The 17,110-nt window shown below is 36.7% G+C and overlaps 1 protein-coding gene across 1 annotated transcript in view; it reads right to left on the bottom strand.

Moving 5' to 3' along the window:
• Window positions 1-868: 868 nt before the first annotated feature.
• Window positions 869-17,110, bottom strand: part of LOC149165819 (transcription regulator/ zinc ion binding protein) — a 154,109-nt gene continuing 137,867 nt past the window's right edge. Inside the window, exons 2-4 of the mRNA XM_089432391.1 lie at window positions 1,931-2,578; window positions 1,736-1,834; window positions 869-1,456 (exon numbers count right to left, since the gene is read on the bottom strand). Coding sequence (XP_089288517.1) covers window positions 1,076-1,456; window positions 1,736-1,834; window positions 1,931-2,578 — 1,128 coding nt within the window. The 3' untranslated portion in view covers window positions 869-1,075. The remainder of the gene's footprint in view (window positions 1,457-1,735; window positions 1,835-1,930; window positions 2,579-17,110) is intronic.

The raw sequence follows: 17,110 nt of genomic DNA, 5'->3' as shown, positions 1-17,110 counted from the left end.
AATGCCATTAACCTAGTGTCATGGTCATTTGTTGAACATTAATAAAATGATCTTATCTTTAAGTACAACAAATAAATGAAAAAATCAAGGGAATGAGACTAACAGTAGCCATTGGTTTCAATTTGCAACATGCTTCTGGTTCCAACGTCTTTGCTGCTTGACTACATGCTTATGTCCCAACAATTGGGTGAATCTTGCAAACCCTTTTGCAGTGCTCTTTGTGGAGGGTGGCTTGGACATTATTTTATAACAAAGATCTTTAATGATTTGAATTCATGTCACAAGAACTTTATCTCAACCAAATTTCAATGAATTTGTGGGTAATAACATCCAAGATTTTATATGGGTGAATCTTGCAAACCCTTTTGTAGTGCTCTTTGTGGAGGGTGGCTTGGACATTATTTTATAACAAAGATCTTTAATGATTTGAATGCATGTCACAAGAAATTTATCTCAACCAAATTTCAATGAATTTGTGGGTAATAACATCCAAGATTTATATCGTGAACCTATGCATCCGATCCAACATCTTTGCTGTTTGATGACAGGCATATATCCAACAACCAGCTTAAATATTGCAAACCATTTTGTAGTCTTCTTTGTGGAGGGTGGCTTGAACTTTTATAACAAAGATCTTTGATGATATGAATTAATATTAGGAAAACTTTATCTCGACCAGAGTTCAGTGAATTTGTGGGTGTAATATTCAAGCTTTTGTATTGTGAACCTAAACATTAAGAGATTTTGTTTTTGGTACTGTGTAATTGAATCATTGCTCATATTGTGAACTTTACATCTATATAACTAAATTGAATAAGCATTAAGAACCATTGATCATACTGTGAACTTTACATTGTGTATAACTAAATTGAATAACCATTAAGATATTTTTTTTTTATACTTTGTGTAATCGAATCATTGATCCATCGGAATATCAATGGATTTGCGTACATTTTTTATTGTAACGTGGCAATTACAAGAATTTCTTAATTTAAACCTCCTACCCTTGCTCTAGATTAGGTTTTGTTAAGCATCAACTAAAACATCCTTGCTCTAGATTAGGTTTTGTTAAGCATCAACTAAAACATTCATTATCTTCACCTTCGGGGTTACAAAATTGCATACTGGTCTTTGGAGCTTTCCAAGGACCTTCAACAGGAGTTTCTGCCGTGTATCCACCTGAGGAAAATGTCTGCACCAATGGATCATCATGCTGCACTCTTCCAGTTATCTCAAAGCAAACACCAGTCCGGGCTCTTACTGGCATTTTACCATTTTTGTAAGGCTGTGATCTCTTTGCATGACCTGGCTCACGGGTATCTACAAAAACTGGCAGATCTCTTATATTTGGATTTGCCTTTATGCGATTGCAACTTTTATCTTGAGAATCAAAAGTGGGCCGCAGTAAACCGCTTTGTGTCGCCATCTCCGCTGCATCTTGCTCAGTCATCACAACCTGAAACAATGCAATATGAATACATGAAAAACTACTCAAATATAGGCTAGTTCACTTAATGATGCACGCGAACAGATTGACAGCATCCCAATCTTAATACAGCGTACAAGTTGGAAACCATATTTTTGTTGATATCTTAATACAGCGAACAAGTAGGAAACTATATTTTTGTAATTTGCTATGATTTATAGCTAAAAGCGATTGAATTGCAAAAGTCATGCATTGCTTCTCATCTGAAATAGTGTTCATAGATTCAAAAACTCTGCAGAAGAAGATGACCTTACGACCAACTAAATCTAAGGTGACAACAAGTTTATTTCGACGAGCTCGATCAGCTTCTTCAATTTCTTCCTGTTTCTTTCGCAATAGTTGCTTTTCCTGTAAATATTTACACAGCAACAATATCAGTCAAAACTGATTGTAAAATCAGCTTACATTGTAAAGTTTCAAACTGCCTTGCCAACTCGGCTATACCTCTTCTGAAATCCATGCATTTCCCTCAACATCATAATAATCACTCTGATCATCAATCACAACTGTCCGCTCAGCCGCATTACGGTCATAGTCAACAAGCCTATTCTTAAATGCCTCTGCTGCAGCTTCTCCTTCAGACTCAGGGAATGCAACCGCGCCAAGCCCTGCATAATTAGAACCTTCACGCAACACAAGTGCACCACAAAAGCTGCAAGGGCCTTCTCCTGTCCGTTCACAAATGATCTTGCCACAGGACAGACAATTTGCTATAAGCTTATGCCTACGAGCTTGGCAATCACAAGGTTGACCACTTTGGAGGACAATTGAGCCTTTTGCAGCTTCGGCAAGTGAAATCACTTTACCTCCTTTCTTCTTCCTGGCAGCATTACCTTTCCCCTTTGCAACATCCTTTGCTTCTGAAATTTCTGTTGGGGCTTTTGCTTCTTGCTGAACAGCTACAGAGTTTCTTTCATTTGAGCGTTTTGCTGCTCTTCTGTTTCCAGCAGACCACAAATCCTCTGCTGGGGGTTTCATATACGCTTGCATATCCTCTTTGGGAATCATGTCTATATAGAGATTTCTCTTCGAGGATCTCCTTTGCAGGTATTCAGCTATAATGCCCTGGCTTAATTCATGGCCAACAATGTTCTGCAAACCACAAGTTCATCAAAAGTTTAGAAATAAGCATGAAAATGAGTAAAGATTAAAGTGATTAAATACTGAAAGTCTTGTGGATTGCAACAAAATATATGTTATCCCATAATCCATGGAAGAGATTTATACACGTTAATGCCATTTGGGTATAAAATATTGATTATTTCCTGTTTTGAAGGTGATATCCCTTAAATTTATGCACTTTAGTATAGTGTCAAGTCCATCCTCCATTCTACCTAGTTAACTTAACAAGCATGATCTCTCCTCCACCTACATTTCTAGGTGTCTCGATATGCCCATTTCACATCATATCCTAGACATTTTGCCATCCAACTCAATGTCTCTCCATAAAACTGCTAGAATTCAAACTTTTCATACTTTTCCTTATAACAGCATGAAGAGTGTCAACCAACTCCTAATTTCCCACTTTTGCCTCTTTTTAGCTTTAAAAAAAAAAAAAATTCTAATGTCTTTGTTGAGGTGTTGTACTCTTTGCATGTAATCTCAGTCTACTAGAGTTCAACCAGTCGATTGACAGGTTGAGTAAAACTACCAAGAATGAACCTCACCAAGTTCAGTCAGGCACAAGTGACTAGAACAGAAAGTCGGCAGGATGGTTGAAGTCAAGTCGATGAGAACACAAGTCGACAATCAAGTCAAGAACAATTACCTCAGTCGAAGTTCACTAGGAATTGAGCAACCAACAAAAGCTAATAATCAACTGGAATAGTGGAAGGGATCACAATCAGGAACACACGCACAAACAACTGAGATTGGTGGTCAACTAATGGTCAAAGAAAAATCAACTACAGTGGGAACTGATCAAAAAACAAACAAAGTTCGTATACACAACAATAATCTTCAGAATACTTCGAAGACAAAGACATCCATTGTAGGGCAAGTAATTGTATATGGAATATTATAAAAGAATTGACGAGATGATTGCAATGAGGGTGAGGGCTTGCTTATATACCCTAGGCATGTGTCTCTTCACCAACGGTCATGTCCTTAGGGGCATACCTCTTCATTAACTAATTAATCATTATTTATGATGTGTTATTATTATTTATATTTACATTATTTATATCTATATTTTATTCATAACATTGCGTTCCAATTCAAAAAGCTTTGTCCTCAAAGCTTATAGCTGACAAGGCGTGTCATGTGTTTCTTTGTCTTGTAAACTATTTGCATCTTTCGGTATTCTTCGAGTGTCATCTTCATTGATACAAGACGATATGACCCTTTGAGTGATAAATAAAATTGCCGAACTGAGAAGGCATCAGACCATCCTAAATTAATCTTCCATGAAACTTGGCAATTACTTGATAGTTGGGACCAGTGTGGAAAAAGTCCCGATAAAATCGGGATTTATTCCCCAAAACGCGATTTTTTCAAGAAAAGGATTAAATCGGCCGATTTTTTGCCGACTTTTTAAGAAACGAAAAAATCGGGATTAAATCGAAAAAGTCGGGATTAAATCGGGACTTTTTCCAAAGAATCGTGGTAGTTTCTTTAATGATTTTTTTTTCTTTGAAAAAATCGGGATTTTATTGAAAAAATCGGGATTTTATTGAAAAAGTCGGGATTTTATTGAAAAAGTCCGGATTTTTTTAAAAATGAATATTTTTGTATTTTTTTAATTTTGCCGACTTTTTGCCGACTTTTTCGAAAAACTCCCGACTTTGCCGAGTTTTTCAACTTTTGGACCCTTGCCGAATTAATCCCGACTTCGACTTTTTCCACATTGGTTGGGACAATTTGTTATTGTCAGTCTGGATTGTGCCAACATCATTATTCTTCAAAACATGAGTTCGTTGTTTCTGTTTTGAGTGATACAGATACGCAGATTGATTGGAATGTTTGCTCTTGTGGTTCGGATGTCGATAAAGAGCATTGGTGATTTAATTTTCTCTTATCATGTGTTTGGCACTTTCCTAATTTATTCTAGGTGTTGATGTTGAGTTGGTTACCGAATCTTCACTTGGAATTTCCATTGTTTGAATTGCAACATTTGAATATGTTTTTCCTTCCACTGGTTTGTTATTTTCTTGAGTTTTGATATTGATTGGATCGGTGTTCATATCTTTTTCTTCAACTTGGACTGACGACTTCGACACTTCTTTTGTGATAAATTCTTCTAATTTATTGTTCAATGATTTCTTATCATTTTTAAGTTTCTTAATTTGAGTGAGTAAACTCTGATTATGATTTTTGAACCGTAAGAGTTCCTCATTTTCCGAGTCGACTTTATTTTGGCATTCGATCTTCTCGTCTTTTAAACACTTGATTTGTTCTAATAATTTTTTAGAAAGGTCCTTTAAGCGTAAATTTTCCTCTTCTTTTCTATATAGACTTTCATTAAGTTTCTTTTCATAAATTTCTTTTTCTTAATCTAACTGGGGCTTCTTAGCTTTACATTTTCTGACTTGTGCAAGTAGTTTCTAATAATGTTCCTTCAAACATGAATTTTCCTTGTTTTTGTTGGATAGGAATTCTTCAAGCTCTTTCTGCTTCTTTGATACTGTTTTTGGATTCTCTTGAAACATTAGTTTCGAAATATCCTTAAGGTCTTTCGATAAAGGTGTTGACCACTATGTGTCAACGACCCATAGAAGTACACCCCCTTTTTTCACAAAAGGGATAGCGCCTGATCGACGTGTCTGTGCCGTTCAACTATCATCATCAGCGTGATCATCATGTTATATTGTAAACCCTTTCTGCATGTGTAAAATGTAAATAATCTCAGCAGATCTGTGTCGTGTATGTAATTGCCTAGGTAAACCTATTTTTCTGGTGATGATCTACATTCCAGGAGGTTTTTTGTCTCACCGATCCATTCTCAAATGGTCAGCGAAATTTTCCTTCAGTGTTACCCCAAAGCCGAAATGGATTTTATCACTGGAATCTTAGGCAAGCCCTATTGTTCTAGATTGAGTCTATGTAAAAGTGATTTGGGAATAATCCTAACTATTTGGTTAGGTTATTTTGTTACAAATTGTTTGGTCTGTTGGATTATGTGTCGCAGAAGTTGGTAGTCTGTGAGGGTCTTTTCAAATGGGTTTCCCCTTGTGATGTAAAAGATTATGAAAATCATGATGTAAAGTGTCTTGAAGGTTGGAAAAATAATTTATCCCCTCATACGTTAATTAATTAAATTTTCTGGCCAAAAATTAATTAAAATCCTAAGCCAGAAATTTAATTAATTCTAGGTCATAGATAAATTTAAATTCTCCAAAGGCAAAATTCGTCGGTCCCTAAAAATCAAAATTTAAGAGGTCCAGAGACTAAGGTAAATTAATTATTTTGATAAATTTTAATCCTTTGATCCATTGGGTTAAGTCAAAGTCAAAATTTTGAGGAAATTAATTCAAAATTTTAATTTTTGAATTAATTAAAATGCATTTAATTGAAAAATTGGAATTTCCTCAAGAATTTAAAATTTCGACGGATGAGATTAAAAGAAATTTTGATCCTCATCAACAGTCGATATTGCTTTGACGAGGATCACTTGAATTAGCCGTTGGAGGATTTATCTTTAAACAGGAAGTCATTTGTCAGTCAATTCATTCGATCTTTGAATCGTGTACAAAGCTCTCAAGCTCTCTTGCATACTTTTTTGAATTAATGCAAAAGTCTTTGGGGTTTCAACGTGCTGTAGTATTCCTCTTCATGAATTTATGGTAACATTGTCTTAATTTCTACTTAATATTATGTGAAAATTGTCAATCAATAGCTCTCTTAGAATAATCTTAATACAGGTATCTTATTCAGTTTGTTGGATCTAAGGTAGCATTTTTAATTTTGATTGAAGTAGCAGGTATCTCTATTTCTTCAGAATTTTATTGTTGTTCTATTTCTCTACTTGATTTGATGGTTGATCTAGTGTTTGCAAAAAATCTCTCAGGTTCTCATTGAGCATTTGGGGATAGTCTTCGGTTGGACCAACGAACTCTCAACACATATTTTCTGAAGAGCCTACTTCATATGAGCCTCAGGATTTATCTAACGATAATCTTTTTTTTGCGAGGTGTTTTTGGGCTAGTACCTCTCTAAAATTTCAAAATCTTTTAAATATTTTGTGGAAATTTTGATAGATTTGGCTATAAAGAGCTTTAAGTTATCAGATATGGGAGCGGAGTTGGACTCGTACTCCTCAGATGTGATAGATCTATAAATTATTTGTATAGATATGTAAATTATTTGTATAGATTTGTTATTTACTTGTGTAAATCTGAAATTTTGTAACATAATCTTGAATTTTAACACTTGGGTTTTTGGGATTTTCTCTATTTTTGTACATATTGGGTATTGGGTTTTTCTCTTTTCACTTGTGCAAGAATAGATCTGAGAAATCAGCGAAAAAAATCTTCAAATCTGAGCCAGATCTAGACCCTGAAAGGCAAAATCTGGACTCAAAGATTGTTTGCAGGAATAGATCTGGGAAATCAACCAAGTAAATCTTCAGATCTGAGATTTTTTCAAGCAGATCTGGGGGTTTTGAAATAGATCTAGGCCCTGGAAGGCAATATCTTTTCCCAAATATTTTTGTAAGGCCATCCATTAAAGATTTTGCAACAAATCTGAAGATCTAAAGCAAAATAATTTTTTTTCGAACAACGGTTTCAAGTTTTGCGGCTCCTAAGCCCAGATCTGCCTTCTCCTAGCCCAACGCTAGTTCTATTGGGCCTAGTGCTAGCTCTCATTGGCCCTAGATTCCCCTTTCTCCATTTCTAATTTGAATATTTGATTTTCTAAAGCTAATCATTGGTGGGTTTTTGGAGAAAATTTGGTAAAAATTTGTGTTTCAGGTATTGAAATTTTTTTGGCCACTTGGGCAAGTGATCTTCAAGGCCTAGGGCCTAAGGGTTTGATCTCTAAACTGTTTGCTACAGCAGTCATATACCTTTCTAATAGTGGTGAAAAACACATCTAAGTGGTTTGAAATTAACTAAAAAAATTGTTAAATACATCACTTTGTGCGACAACATTTTTTGGTGCCATTGTCGGGGACACTTTATTCTCGACGTTTCAACGACATTTCCTTATCATTCTTCTCATTTCTCATCTTTTCATTTGAGCCGACAACGACAACATTTTTTGGCGCCATTGCTGGGGATAGAGTTTTTTTGTCCTTGGTCCTCACCACATTTTTCTAATCATCTAATCTTTCATCATTTTTTATCCCCTCAGCACAACATTTCCTGACGTCATTTGATCTTTTCATCACCCTATCTTTTTAAACATTTCATTTGCACCTTTAGCACCTGGACATATCGGTTCGTTTTTTGTTTGGGTGGCAACTCCACTTATTCATCCATTACTTCTCAGACAATAAGCCCTCCCTTATATCCAGTTGTTTTTGTCTTTTGAATCATAAAGCTAGATTCATGTTAAAGTGGCGACTCCACTTCTTTCATTTCTTACAAGAATTTCTACTAGAAGCTTGCTTCTTGTGGATCTCGTGATTTTTCTTGAGCATGGGTCTCTCTCTAGCATCCATTTGGTCCCTCCTTATCCCTTCAAGCAAGTCATCATGGATGATTTGTTTACCCCATCTCATTTTACTGATTTTCTCCATGATATGTCGGAAGAGGCTATTCATAAATTGCCTTTGTTCTCGAGTGGTGATTCAGTGGCTGTTAGAAAGCATCTATGCAGGTTTACTCATACAATAATCAAATATTGTAGTTCTCCCCATTATAAACATGAATATGTCAAAATGAGTCTATTTGCCTTTTCTTTAGAGGGTGATGCTTTGAATTGGTTTCATAATTGTCCGGAATATTCTTTTGCTTCTTTACAAGACATCATCAATGCTTTTACAGATAGATATCGTGATCAAAGTAGCTTGCCTTGCGCCCCTAACATTATGCAACAGAATGAGAGTGATCTTGTAAAAGATCCAGCTGTAAATGAAAGATTTCAAGACAATTCTCCATATTAGAATGTGCCATCCACTTGTACCGTTGCAGGATGAATCCATGATAGTGGAAAAGCAGGGACAAGTTATCAAATCAGTGTCGACAATGAAAGGGAGAATGATAAGCATCTTATAGAAGAACTAAAGCAGTTGGTTAAAAACATGCAGTTTTGTCAAACGCAACTGGTAAAAAATATGGAGCTTAATCAAGAAAAAATTATAACTGATTACGTCAAGGATATGAGAACTTTGTAGACTCGGCTGGAAAAACGTGATGAGGAGATGGAAATCATGAAAATTAAACACTCTGATCACGTAACCGCCATAGTAGAAAAGTGTGCTCAGAATATGGAGGATATGAGGACTGACATGCAGAGTCAGCATGCTAAGGAAATGGAAGCCATGAAAGCTAATCATGACAGGGAAATTAATTCTATGCAAAGCAAGTTTTTAGCCCTAAAGGAAAATATGACGATCATGGAATTTAATCATTCAAATCATGTGACTGCCATGGAAACAAGTTATCAAGAAGAAATAAGTTTGATTCAGAACAGATTGTCAACTATGGACAAAGAAATGACCATCATGAGATTCGATTATAATAATCAATTAGCTATCATACAAGCAAATCATGAGAAAGAGATCAACTCTATGCAACATTGCTTGATGACCATAAAAGCAGATAACGACAAAGTAATAAAAAATATGGAAGTTGGTCAGATATGTCTTCAGAATAAGTTATTGACCATGGAGCAAAACCATCCCAAGGCAGTCAGTGCTATGAAGGTTGAACACTCTACCCAGATGGATGCCATAACAATACAGGTACAGAAACTTCAGAATCAATCAGAGGATGAAAGAAACAAAGAAACGTCAACAGATCATAAGCCTCCCTATCTGCTGCGACAAGCTCCATCTTATTATGAGGTCATTTGTTCCATTGAAAAGTGGCTAATTGAAGGTGACTCGGATAAAATGGAAATTAATAAGAATCAGGTTGATGCTTGCATGTTTGATCCACCGGTCATAAAAGATCAAGTTATAACTCATGACACCTGTGAGACTGATCCATCATTCTTGACAGAGCAGATGCAAAATGAAGAAAGACATGTCACGCATATCTTACACACTTCATCTAAGAGTTTTGAAACAGAATGTTCCACATCATCAGTGATACAGTCTGCCACAAAGAAAAAACGCAAGAGAAAGAGAATGAGAAAGCGGTTTGATGCATCAGATGGTCGCGAGCAGCGTGATTTTCGAATAGGAAAAGGTCCCACTGTATGCAGGATTAGACATGGCACATTTGAGAAACAACCGACAGATTTGTCTGCAAGCATGTAAATGCTCAGCATGCACTATGTTGAACACATCTGATGCCATGGGGCATCTTTGTATTGTATTTCTAACCTTATACCCTGTTATTTCAGTATTTCATTTTGTAGTTAGATTTGTGTTTTTCATGTTATTAGGATAGTTAATAAATGAAGAGCTTATATCTTTCTTCTGCTTAATGTTATATGATGATTTTTGGATGGACACTACTTATGTTATATTGTGTGTTGCGTCTGAATTCTCACATTCCTCTGTTGCAGCAACGTGTCCCCAAGTAGAGCCAGATGTTGACCACTACATAGTACACCCCCTTTTTTCGCAAAAGGGATAGCGCCTGATTGACGTGTCCGTGCCGTTCAACTATCATCAGCAGCATGATCATCATGTTATATTGTAAATCCTTTCTGCATGTGTAAAATGTAAATAATCTCAGCAAATCTATGTCGTGTCTGTAATTGCTAGGTAAACCTACTTTTCTGGTGACGATCTACATTCCGGGAGGTTTTTTGTCAATCCATTCTCGGATGGTCGGCAAAGTTTTCCTTCAATCTTACCTCAAAGCCAGAATGGATTTTGTCACTGGAATCTTAGACGAGTCCTAGTGTTCTAGATTGAATCTATGTAAAAGTGATTTGGGAATAATCCTAACTATTTGGTTAGGTTATTTTGTTACAAATTGTTTGCTCTGTTGGATTATATGTGTCGCAGATGTGGGTACTCTGTGAATGTCTTTTTCAAATGAGTTTCCCCCCTTGTGATGTAAAAGATTATGAAAATCATGATGTAAAGTGTCTTTAAGGTTGGAAAAATAATTTATCCCCTCATAAGTTAATTAATTAAATTTTCTAGCCAAAAATTAATTAAAATTGTTTAGATAATCTTCGGCAAAATCACATAACCAATCTTTTGTCCTAAGCCAGAAATTTAATTAATTCTAGGTCCTAGGTAAATTTAAATTCTCCGAAGGCAAAATTCTTCGGTCCCTAAAAATCAAAATTTAAGAGGTCTAGGGACTAAGGTAAATTAATTATTTTGATAAATTTTAATTCTTTGATCCATAGGATTAAGTCAGTCAAAATTTTGAGGAAATTAATTCAAAATTTTAATTTTTGAATTAATTAAAATGCATTTAATTGAAAAATTGGAATTTCCTCAAGAATTTAAAATTTCGACGGATAAGATTAAAAGAAATTTTGATTCTCATCAAAAGTCGAGATTGCTTTGACGAGGATCACTCGAACTAGCTGTTGGAGGATTTATCTTTAAATAGGAAGTCATTTGTCAGTCAATTCATCCGATCTTTGAATCGTGTACTAAGCTCTCTTGTATACTTTTTTGAATTAATGCAAAAGTCTTTGGGGTTTCAACGTGCTATAGTGTTCCTCTTCATGAATTTATGGTAACATTGTTTTAATTTCTACTTAATATTATGTAAAAACTGTCAATCAATAGCTCTCTTAGAATAATCTGAATACAAGTATCTTATTCAGTTTGTTGAATCTAGGGTAACATTTTTAATTTTGATTGAAGTAGCAGGTATCTCTATTTCTTCTAAATTTTATTGTTGCTCTATTTCTCTACTTGATTTGATGGTTGATCTAGTGTTTGCAGAAAATCTCTCAGGTTCTCATTGCGTTTGGGGATAGTCTTCGGTTGGACCAGCCAACTCTCAACACATATTTTCTGAAGAACCTAATTCATATAAGCCTCAGGATTTATTTAATGATAAACTTTTTTTCTACAGGTGTTTTTGGGCTAGTACGTCTCTAAAATTTCAAAATCTTTTAAATATTTTGTGGAAATTTTGATAGATCTGGCTATTAAGAGCCTAGATTATCAGATCTGGGAGCGGAGTTGGACTCATACTCCTCAAATCTGATAGATCTATAAATTATTTGTATAGATCTGTTATTTACTTGTGTAGATCTGAAATTTTATAACATAATTTTGAATTTTAACAAGGGTTTTTGGGATTTTCTCTATTTTTGTACATATTAGGTATTGGGTTTTTCTCTTTTCACTTGTGCAGGAATAGATCTGAGAAATCAGCCAAGAAAATCTTCAGACTTGAGCTAGATCTAGACCCTGGAGGGCAAGATCTGGACTCAAAAATTGTTTGCAGGAATAGATCTGGGAAATCAGCCAAGTAAATCTTTAGATCTGAGATTTTTTCAAGCAGATCTGGGGGTTTTGAGACAGATCTAGGCCCTGGAGAGCAATATCTTGTCCCAAATATTTTTGCAAGGCCATCCATTAAAGATTTTGCAACAAATCTAAAGATCTGAAGCAAAATAATTTCTTTTAGAACAAGGGTTTCAAGTTTTGGGGCTCATAAGCCCAGATCTACCTTTTCCTAGCCCAACGCTAGTTCTATTGGGCCTAGTGCTAGCTCTCATTGGCCCTAGATTCCCCTTGCTCCATTTCTGATTTGAATATTTGATTTTCTGAAGTTAATCATTGGTGGCTTTTGTAGAAAATTTGGTAAAAATTTGTGTTTCAGGTATTGAAACTTTTTTGGCAGCTTGGGCAAGTGATCTTCAAGGCCTAGGGCCTAAAGGTTTGATATCTAAACCATCATTTTCCTCACTGTTTGCTACCGCAGTCATATACCTTTCTAATAATGGTGAAAAACACATCTAAGTGGTTTGAAATTAACTAAAAAAATTGCTAAATACATTAATAAGTCATTTATGTTTGATGTGATTCAAAAATTTGGCCTAGATCTACATTTTGGGTGACTGTTATCTCCGAATAATTTTGTTTCTGAAGTTTGAAATATAACAGTGGCAAAATTTCATGTGAGTTAGCCTAAAAACAGCTCTTAATTTGTCTAATACATTAAGGAATTAATTTCTTGAGTTGGGCATTCATCATTAGGCTTATTTCATGTTTTAATTGTTGGTTGTAATAAGTATATCAGATCTGATATAATTCTGGAAATCACATCATAACAGACTGAAAATTTTTTATAATTCATGTGGGAAAGTTTGGAAAAATTTCGGTAAATTTTTGGCATAAAGACATCATTGATAACTTACCGTTTTCATTGTCATATTGTTATTGTCATAAAAAATTTCTTACTGTTGTCCTAAAAACTAATTCCTGAAAATTAAGTCCTCTGTCATGGAATTGTGATAAAATGCATGTCTTTTGTTTCATAAACTGAGTATTTTTCGAACATCTGATAAGACGTTTTTGAGCTATAATTGCATTTGAAAGAATCTAGAAGATTTGAAGTAAGCTTGTGGTCTAATTATGATATTGCTAAGAAGTTTATCTTTCAATCTGTCTAGTGAAGTGAACATTCATTTTGACAATTAAGGGCTTTGATATATAACTCTGAATCAGATCGTAGCATAGTCACTTTCATCCTTGAATCTAACTTCCTCTCATCTTCTAATCATCTCGTGCGTTTGCATATTAAGTTAGTGCTCCATAACTAAAATTTACTTCCAAGCATAAGCTTGGTCGATAGAGAGATAGGTATCCATCTATCTTTGCTTGAGAAGTATGCTTTTAATAATACTTAAAATGGTGACCTTGCAGTCGTCAGAGCCACAGCTTTCTGTAGCGCTAGAGGCACCGGGTATGTTAGATTTTCAAGAGAGGTATCGTTAATCACACCTTAGTGTGCTTCACCTTATCTTCTTTCTTCCAATTACTACGAAATCGGGCTCAATATAAAAAGGATCGAAGGGTTAAAACTTAGATAGGGATTTAACTAAAATTTACCAAGATTCTTGCATTTCATATTAGCTTTAGGATCTGCATTTCATATAAGAAAGTCATTCATCTAAGCAGCAGTTGCTAATCGATTACTTGGTCTTAATTTCCCTAGCAAGATCGTTGACTCCATAAGCCACTGATATCAATCATTTAAAATTTAATCAAATACTATAAGTCTTGCTAAATCTTAATCTGTTGGAAATAATACTGAGAGGGGGGGGGGGGTGAATCAGTATTATCATATTAATAAAACTTTTTCATTTCCATAATCAGATTCATATATGCTACTTCCACAACTTCTTATGATTAAGTTAATCGATCTTCAATGAGTGCATTAGAACATTATCAACCATATTATCAGTTAACAGATGCAGTAACATAAAGTAGATCATCACACATAAGGCACACACATGAACACAATGATGTAAGGTGGAAACCCAATGCGGGAGAAAAACCACCTGCTGCAAGTCATCTCAATCTTCTTCTTAATAAGAAAATTCTTTTACAATATTTGTACTGGTGCAGCCTTATACCAGTACGGGAGCTACAACCCCCTTTGCTCTTGTACTAGCCGATCCATTTACTAGTACGCAGGCTACTACCTGCTACAATGCTCCAAAGATTTCCTTTAGCTCTTGTACTAGCTTAGATACTAGTACGTAGGCGCCGGCCTACAATCTTCTCTCCTTCAAGTACCACGTTTCATCAATTTTCATACTGGATACACTGAAGCACAACCCATAAACTGAAAGGCCACATTTCATCCAATTTTCATACTGGACCCAACAACAACATTGAAGCTCAAACAATCTTCTGAAACACCCAATCAACTGAAGTAACCAGATCAACAATAATAGGACAAACCCAGAACACAACAATAATAAACAAAGATTTTAAGAGAAGGAAGCACCCTGCTCAACTGCTAGCCTGAGTCCGGACTCACCCTGCTCAACTGCTAGCCTGAGTCCCGGACTCACCCTGCTCAACTGCTGGCCTGAGTCCCTGGACGCACCCTGCTCAACTGCTGGCCTGCGTCCCGGACGCACTCTGCTCAACTGCTAGCCTGAGTCCGTCGCACTGAGTCTACTGAACTGCCTGCGTCCCGGCGCACCTGAACCTTTCTGCGCCTGCGTTCGGCGCACCTGAAACTCTTCGCTCCTGCGTCCCGGACGCACCTGAACCCTTACTGCACCTGCGTCCCTCCGGGCATAGATGATTTCAAGACTTCAGAAGTAACCCAGACAATCAGATCCACAGATCTGAACATGCGCCGAAGAGATCTCGGTCCATCAGTAGATTCGCCTTGTTTAGATCTAGCCCTCATAAGATATTCAACCCAAGACATGCCAAATCCAAATGATCTCCTTTGCTTTATATAGGCAAGTTCCTCCTTAAAACATGGAACAATACCACGAGCCGACACCATAGAAACATAAAACCGTCGGCTAGATACCACACAAGAAACCCCCACGTGATTTTATCTGCCTTGAAATGTGTGCACTGGGTGGACGCACTCCCTGAACGGCTGGCCTGCGTCCTTGGACGCGGGTTCTGCATGGTATACCTGCGGGGACGCACTTTCTGAACTGGCTTCCTGCGTCCTTCATAATTTTTCAATAAAATGAGAGCTGATCATCAACTTCTGCTGTTGACTTGAAGAATAGTGAACTACCACCTGAATGGGTTGCCATCAAGGACAACACTTTAGCCATAATGCCAACAATCTCTCCCTTTGGACTTGATGGCAAAGCTTACTAAGAACTTGCCATTTGATTCCTTTGAGCTATCCTGCATCTATGTATTATGTTACATCTGATATCTCTTCTGAATGTATATAAGTGAGATGGTCTTCTATGAGGGGGGTTGCCATCAAGTACAACACATGCATCATAATGCCAACAATCTCCCCCTTTGGACTTGATGGCAACAACACCAGATCACTCTCCCCCTTTGACATCAAGGGCAAAGGGGTATGCTCCCCCTAAGAACATGCTCCTTTTGACTATAAACCAGATCTGCTGAAGTCTCTGAATGAGCTCCCCCTTTGAATATGACATGGTGCTCCAATCTGATAATGGTCTTTCTGAGAACAAGCTGAGATGTCTGCTCTGCTATATAGTGTTGTTCATGCTCAAGCTCCCCCTGACTGTAAGCAAGGTCTGCAAAAAGATGTTCTACAAGAAGAAAATGACTCTATAAAATACATACATCCATTACCCATCACAATAAGGATCATCCATCCAACCAAGTGGGAATACATCAGAAATATGAAATCCAAATACATTACATCTTCATCCTATGCATAGTGGGGGGACATAGGCCGTTACATGACCTGAAGAGATGATGATAATAGATAGACTATTACAACATGAGTCTTGCTACGACCTTCCAAACATCTAAAGATCATGACAAACAACAGCACTGTATAATCTGCTCCATAGTATCTGTCAACATCAACTCATAACCATCCAGATCTACATGAATCAAGAGCCATCAAATGAAAGCATCAGCATCAATCAACATATGTATGAATAATCATCCCTGTATCCAGCCAACAATCCTCATCCATTTGTGCCAAGAAAGAAATCATGCATCTTGCTCATGTCATCATCATCATGAAATGCATATGAGTAACTCATCATCATCATGTCTCCATCAATGCGACTTTGAATAATCATCCATGAAATCAGCCAACCTCATCCATATATGTGCCAAGGATAATAAAGACTTCATGCAAGCATCATTAGAGAATCAACCATACATCTGATCATGTGACCAACTCATAATAGCAAGATGAATCATAAGCATTGTCACCAAGGACCATAATGCCAACAATGAATTTAGGACATATGCTCCCCCTGAACCAGTGCCATCTGTTAAATCTGATCATGCATATCAAGAAGAATCAGCCAATAAATGCTTTGAGACAGGTACGCACTTCATCTTCTGCTGCGCTGCGTCCTGTTGCTGCAGGGACGCACCCAAAAACACTATCGCGCCGCGTACTTTTGCTCAGAGACGCACTAAAAATTACTATCGCGCCGCGTCCTTTTGCTGCAGGGACGCACCTGATTCTCAGTCGCTCTGCGTCCCCACGCAGATCTTCAGTTACTGAACTGCGTCCTGGACGCACCTGCACTTGGTCTGGCCTGCGTCCGCACGCAGGTCTCCTGTTACTGCACTGCGTCCTGTACTTTCAGCTTCCTCTGATTCTGGTATATCTGTACATTGTACTGTGCCATCCTTTTCTGACTGTACTTCCTTTTTCCTCCATATCTTCAAGCGTGATGATGACATTTTCTCCTTTTGATATGGTGCCCAAACTTTGTTCCTGCATTCCTTGGCTATATGTCCAAGCTTGTTACATGCATAACATCTTACATGTTTCATATTCCTCCTGTAACAATCAGTAGCTTTGTGACCAAACATATTGCAAGCAAAGCAATATCCATAAAAGTACCTTGATTGAGATGACCTTTCTGCATAATGGTCTTGAACTCTTCTTCTTCTACATCTAGCTGCAACATGTCCAAGATTATGAC

Source organism: Pinus tabuliformis, chromosome 5_1, assembly GCF_031772625.1.
Source record: "Pinus tabuliformis cultivar Carrire ecotype Pingquan chromosome 5_1, CPIR1, whole genome shotgun sequence".
NCBI lineage: Eukaryota > Viridiplantae > Streptophyta > Pinopsida > Pinales > Pinaceae > Pinus > Pinus tabuliformis.
This window is presented reverse-complemented; position numbering and strand designations above follow the sequence as displayed.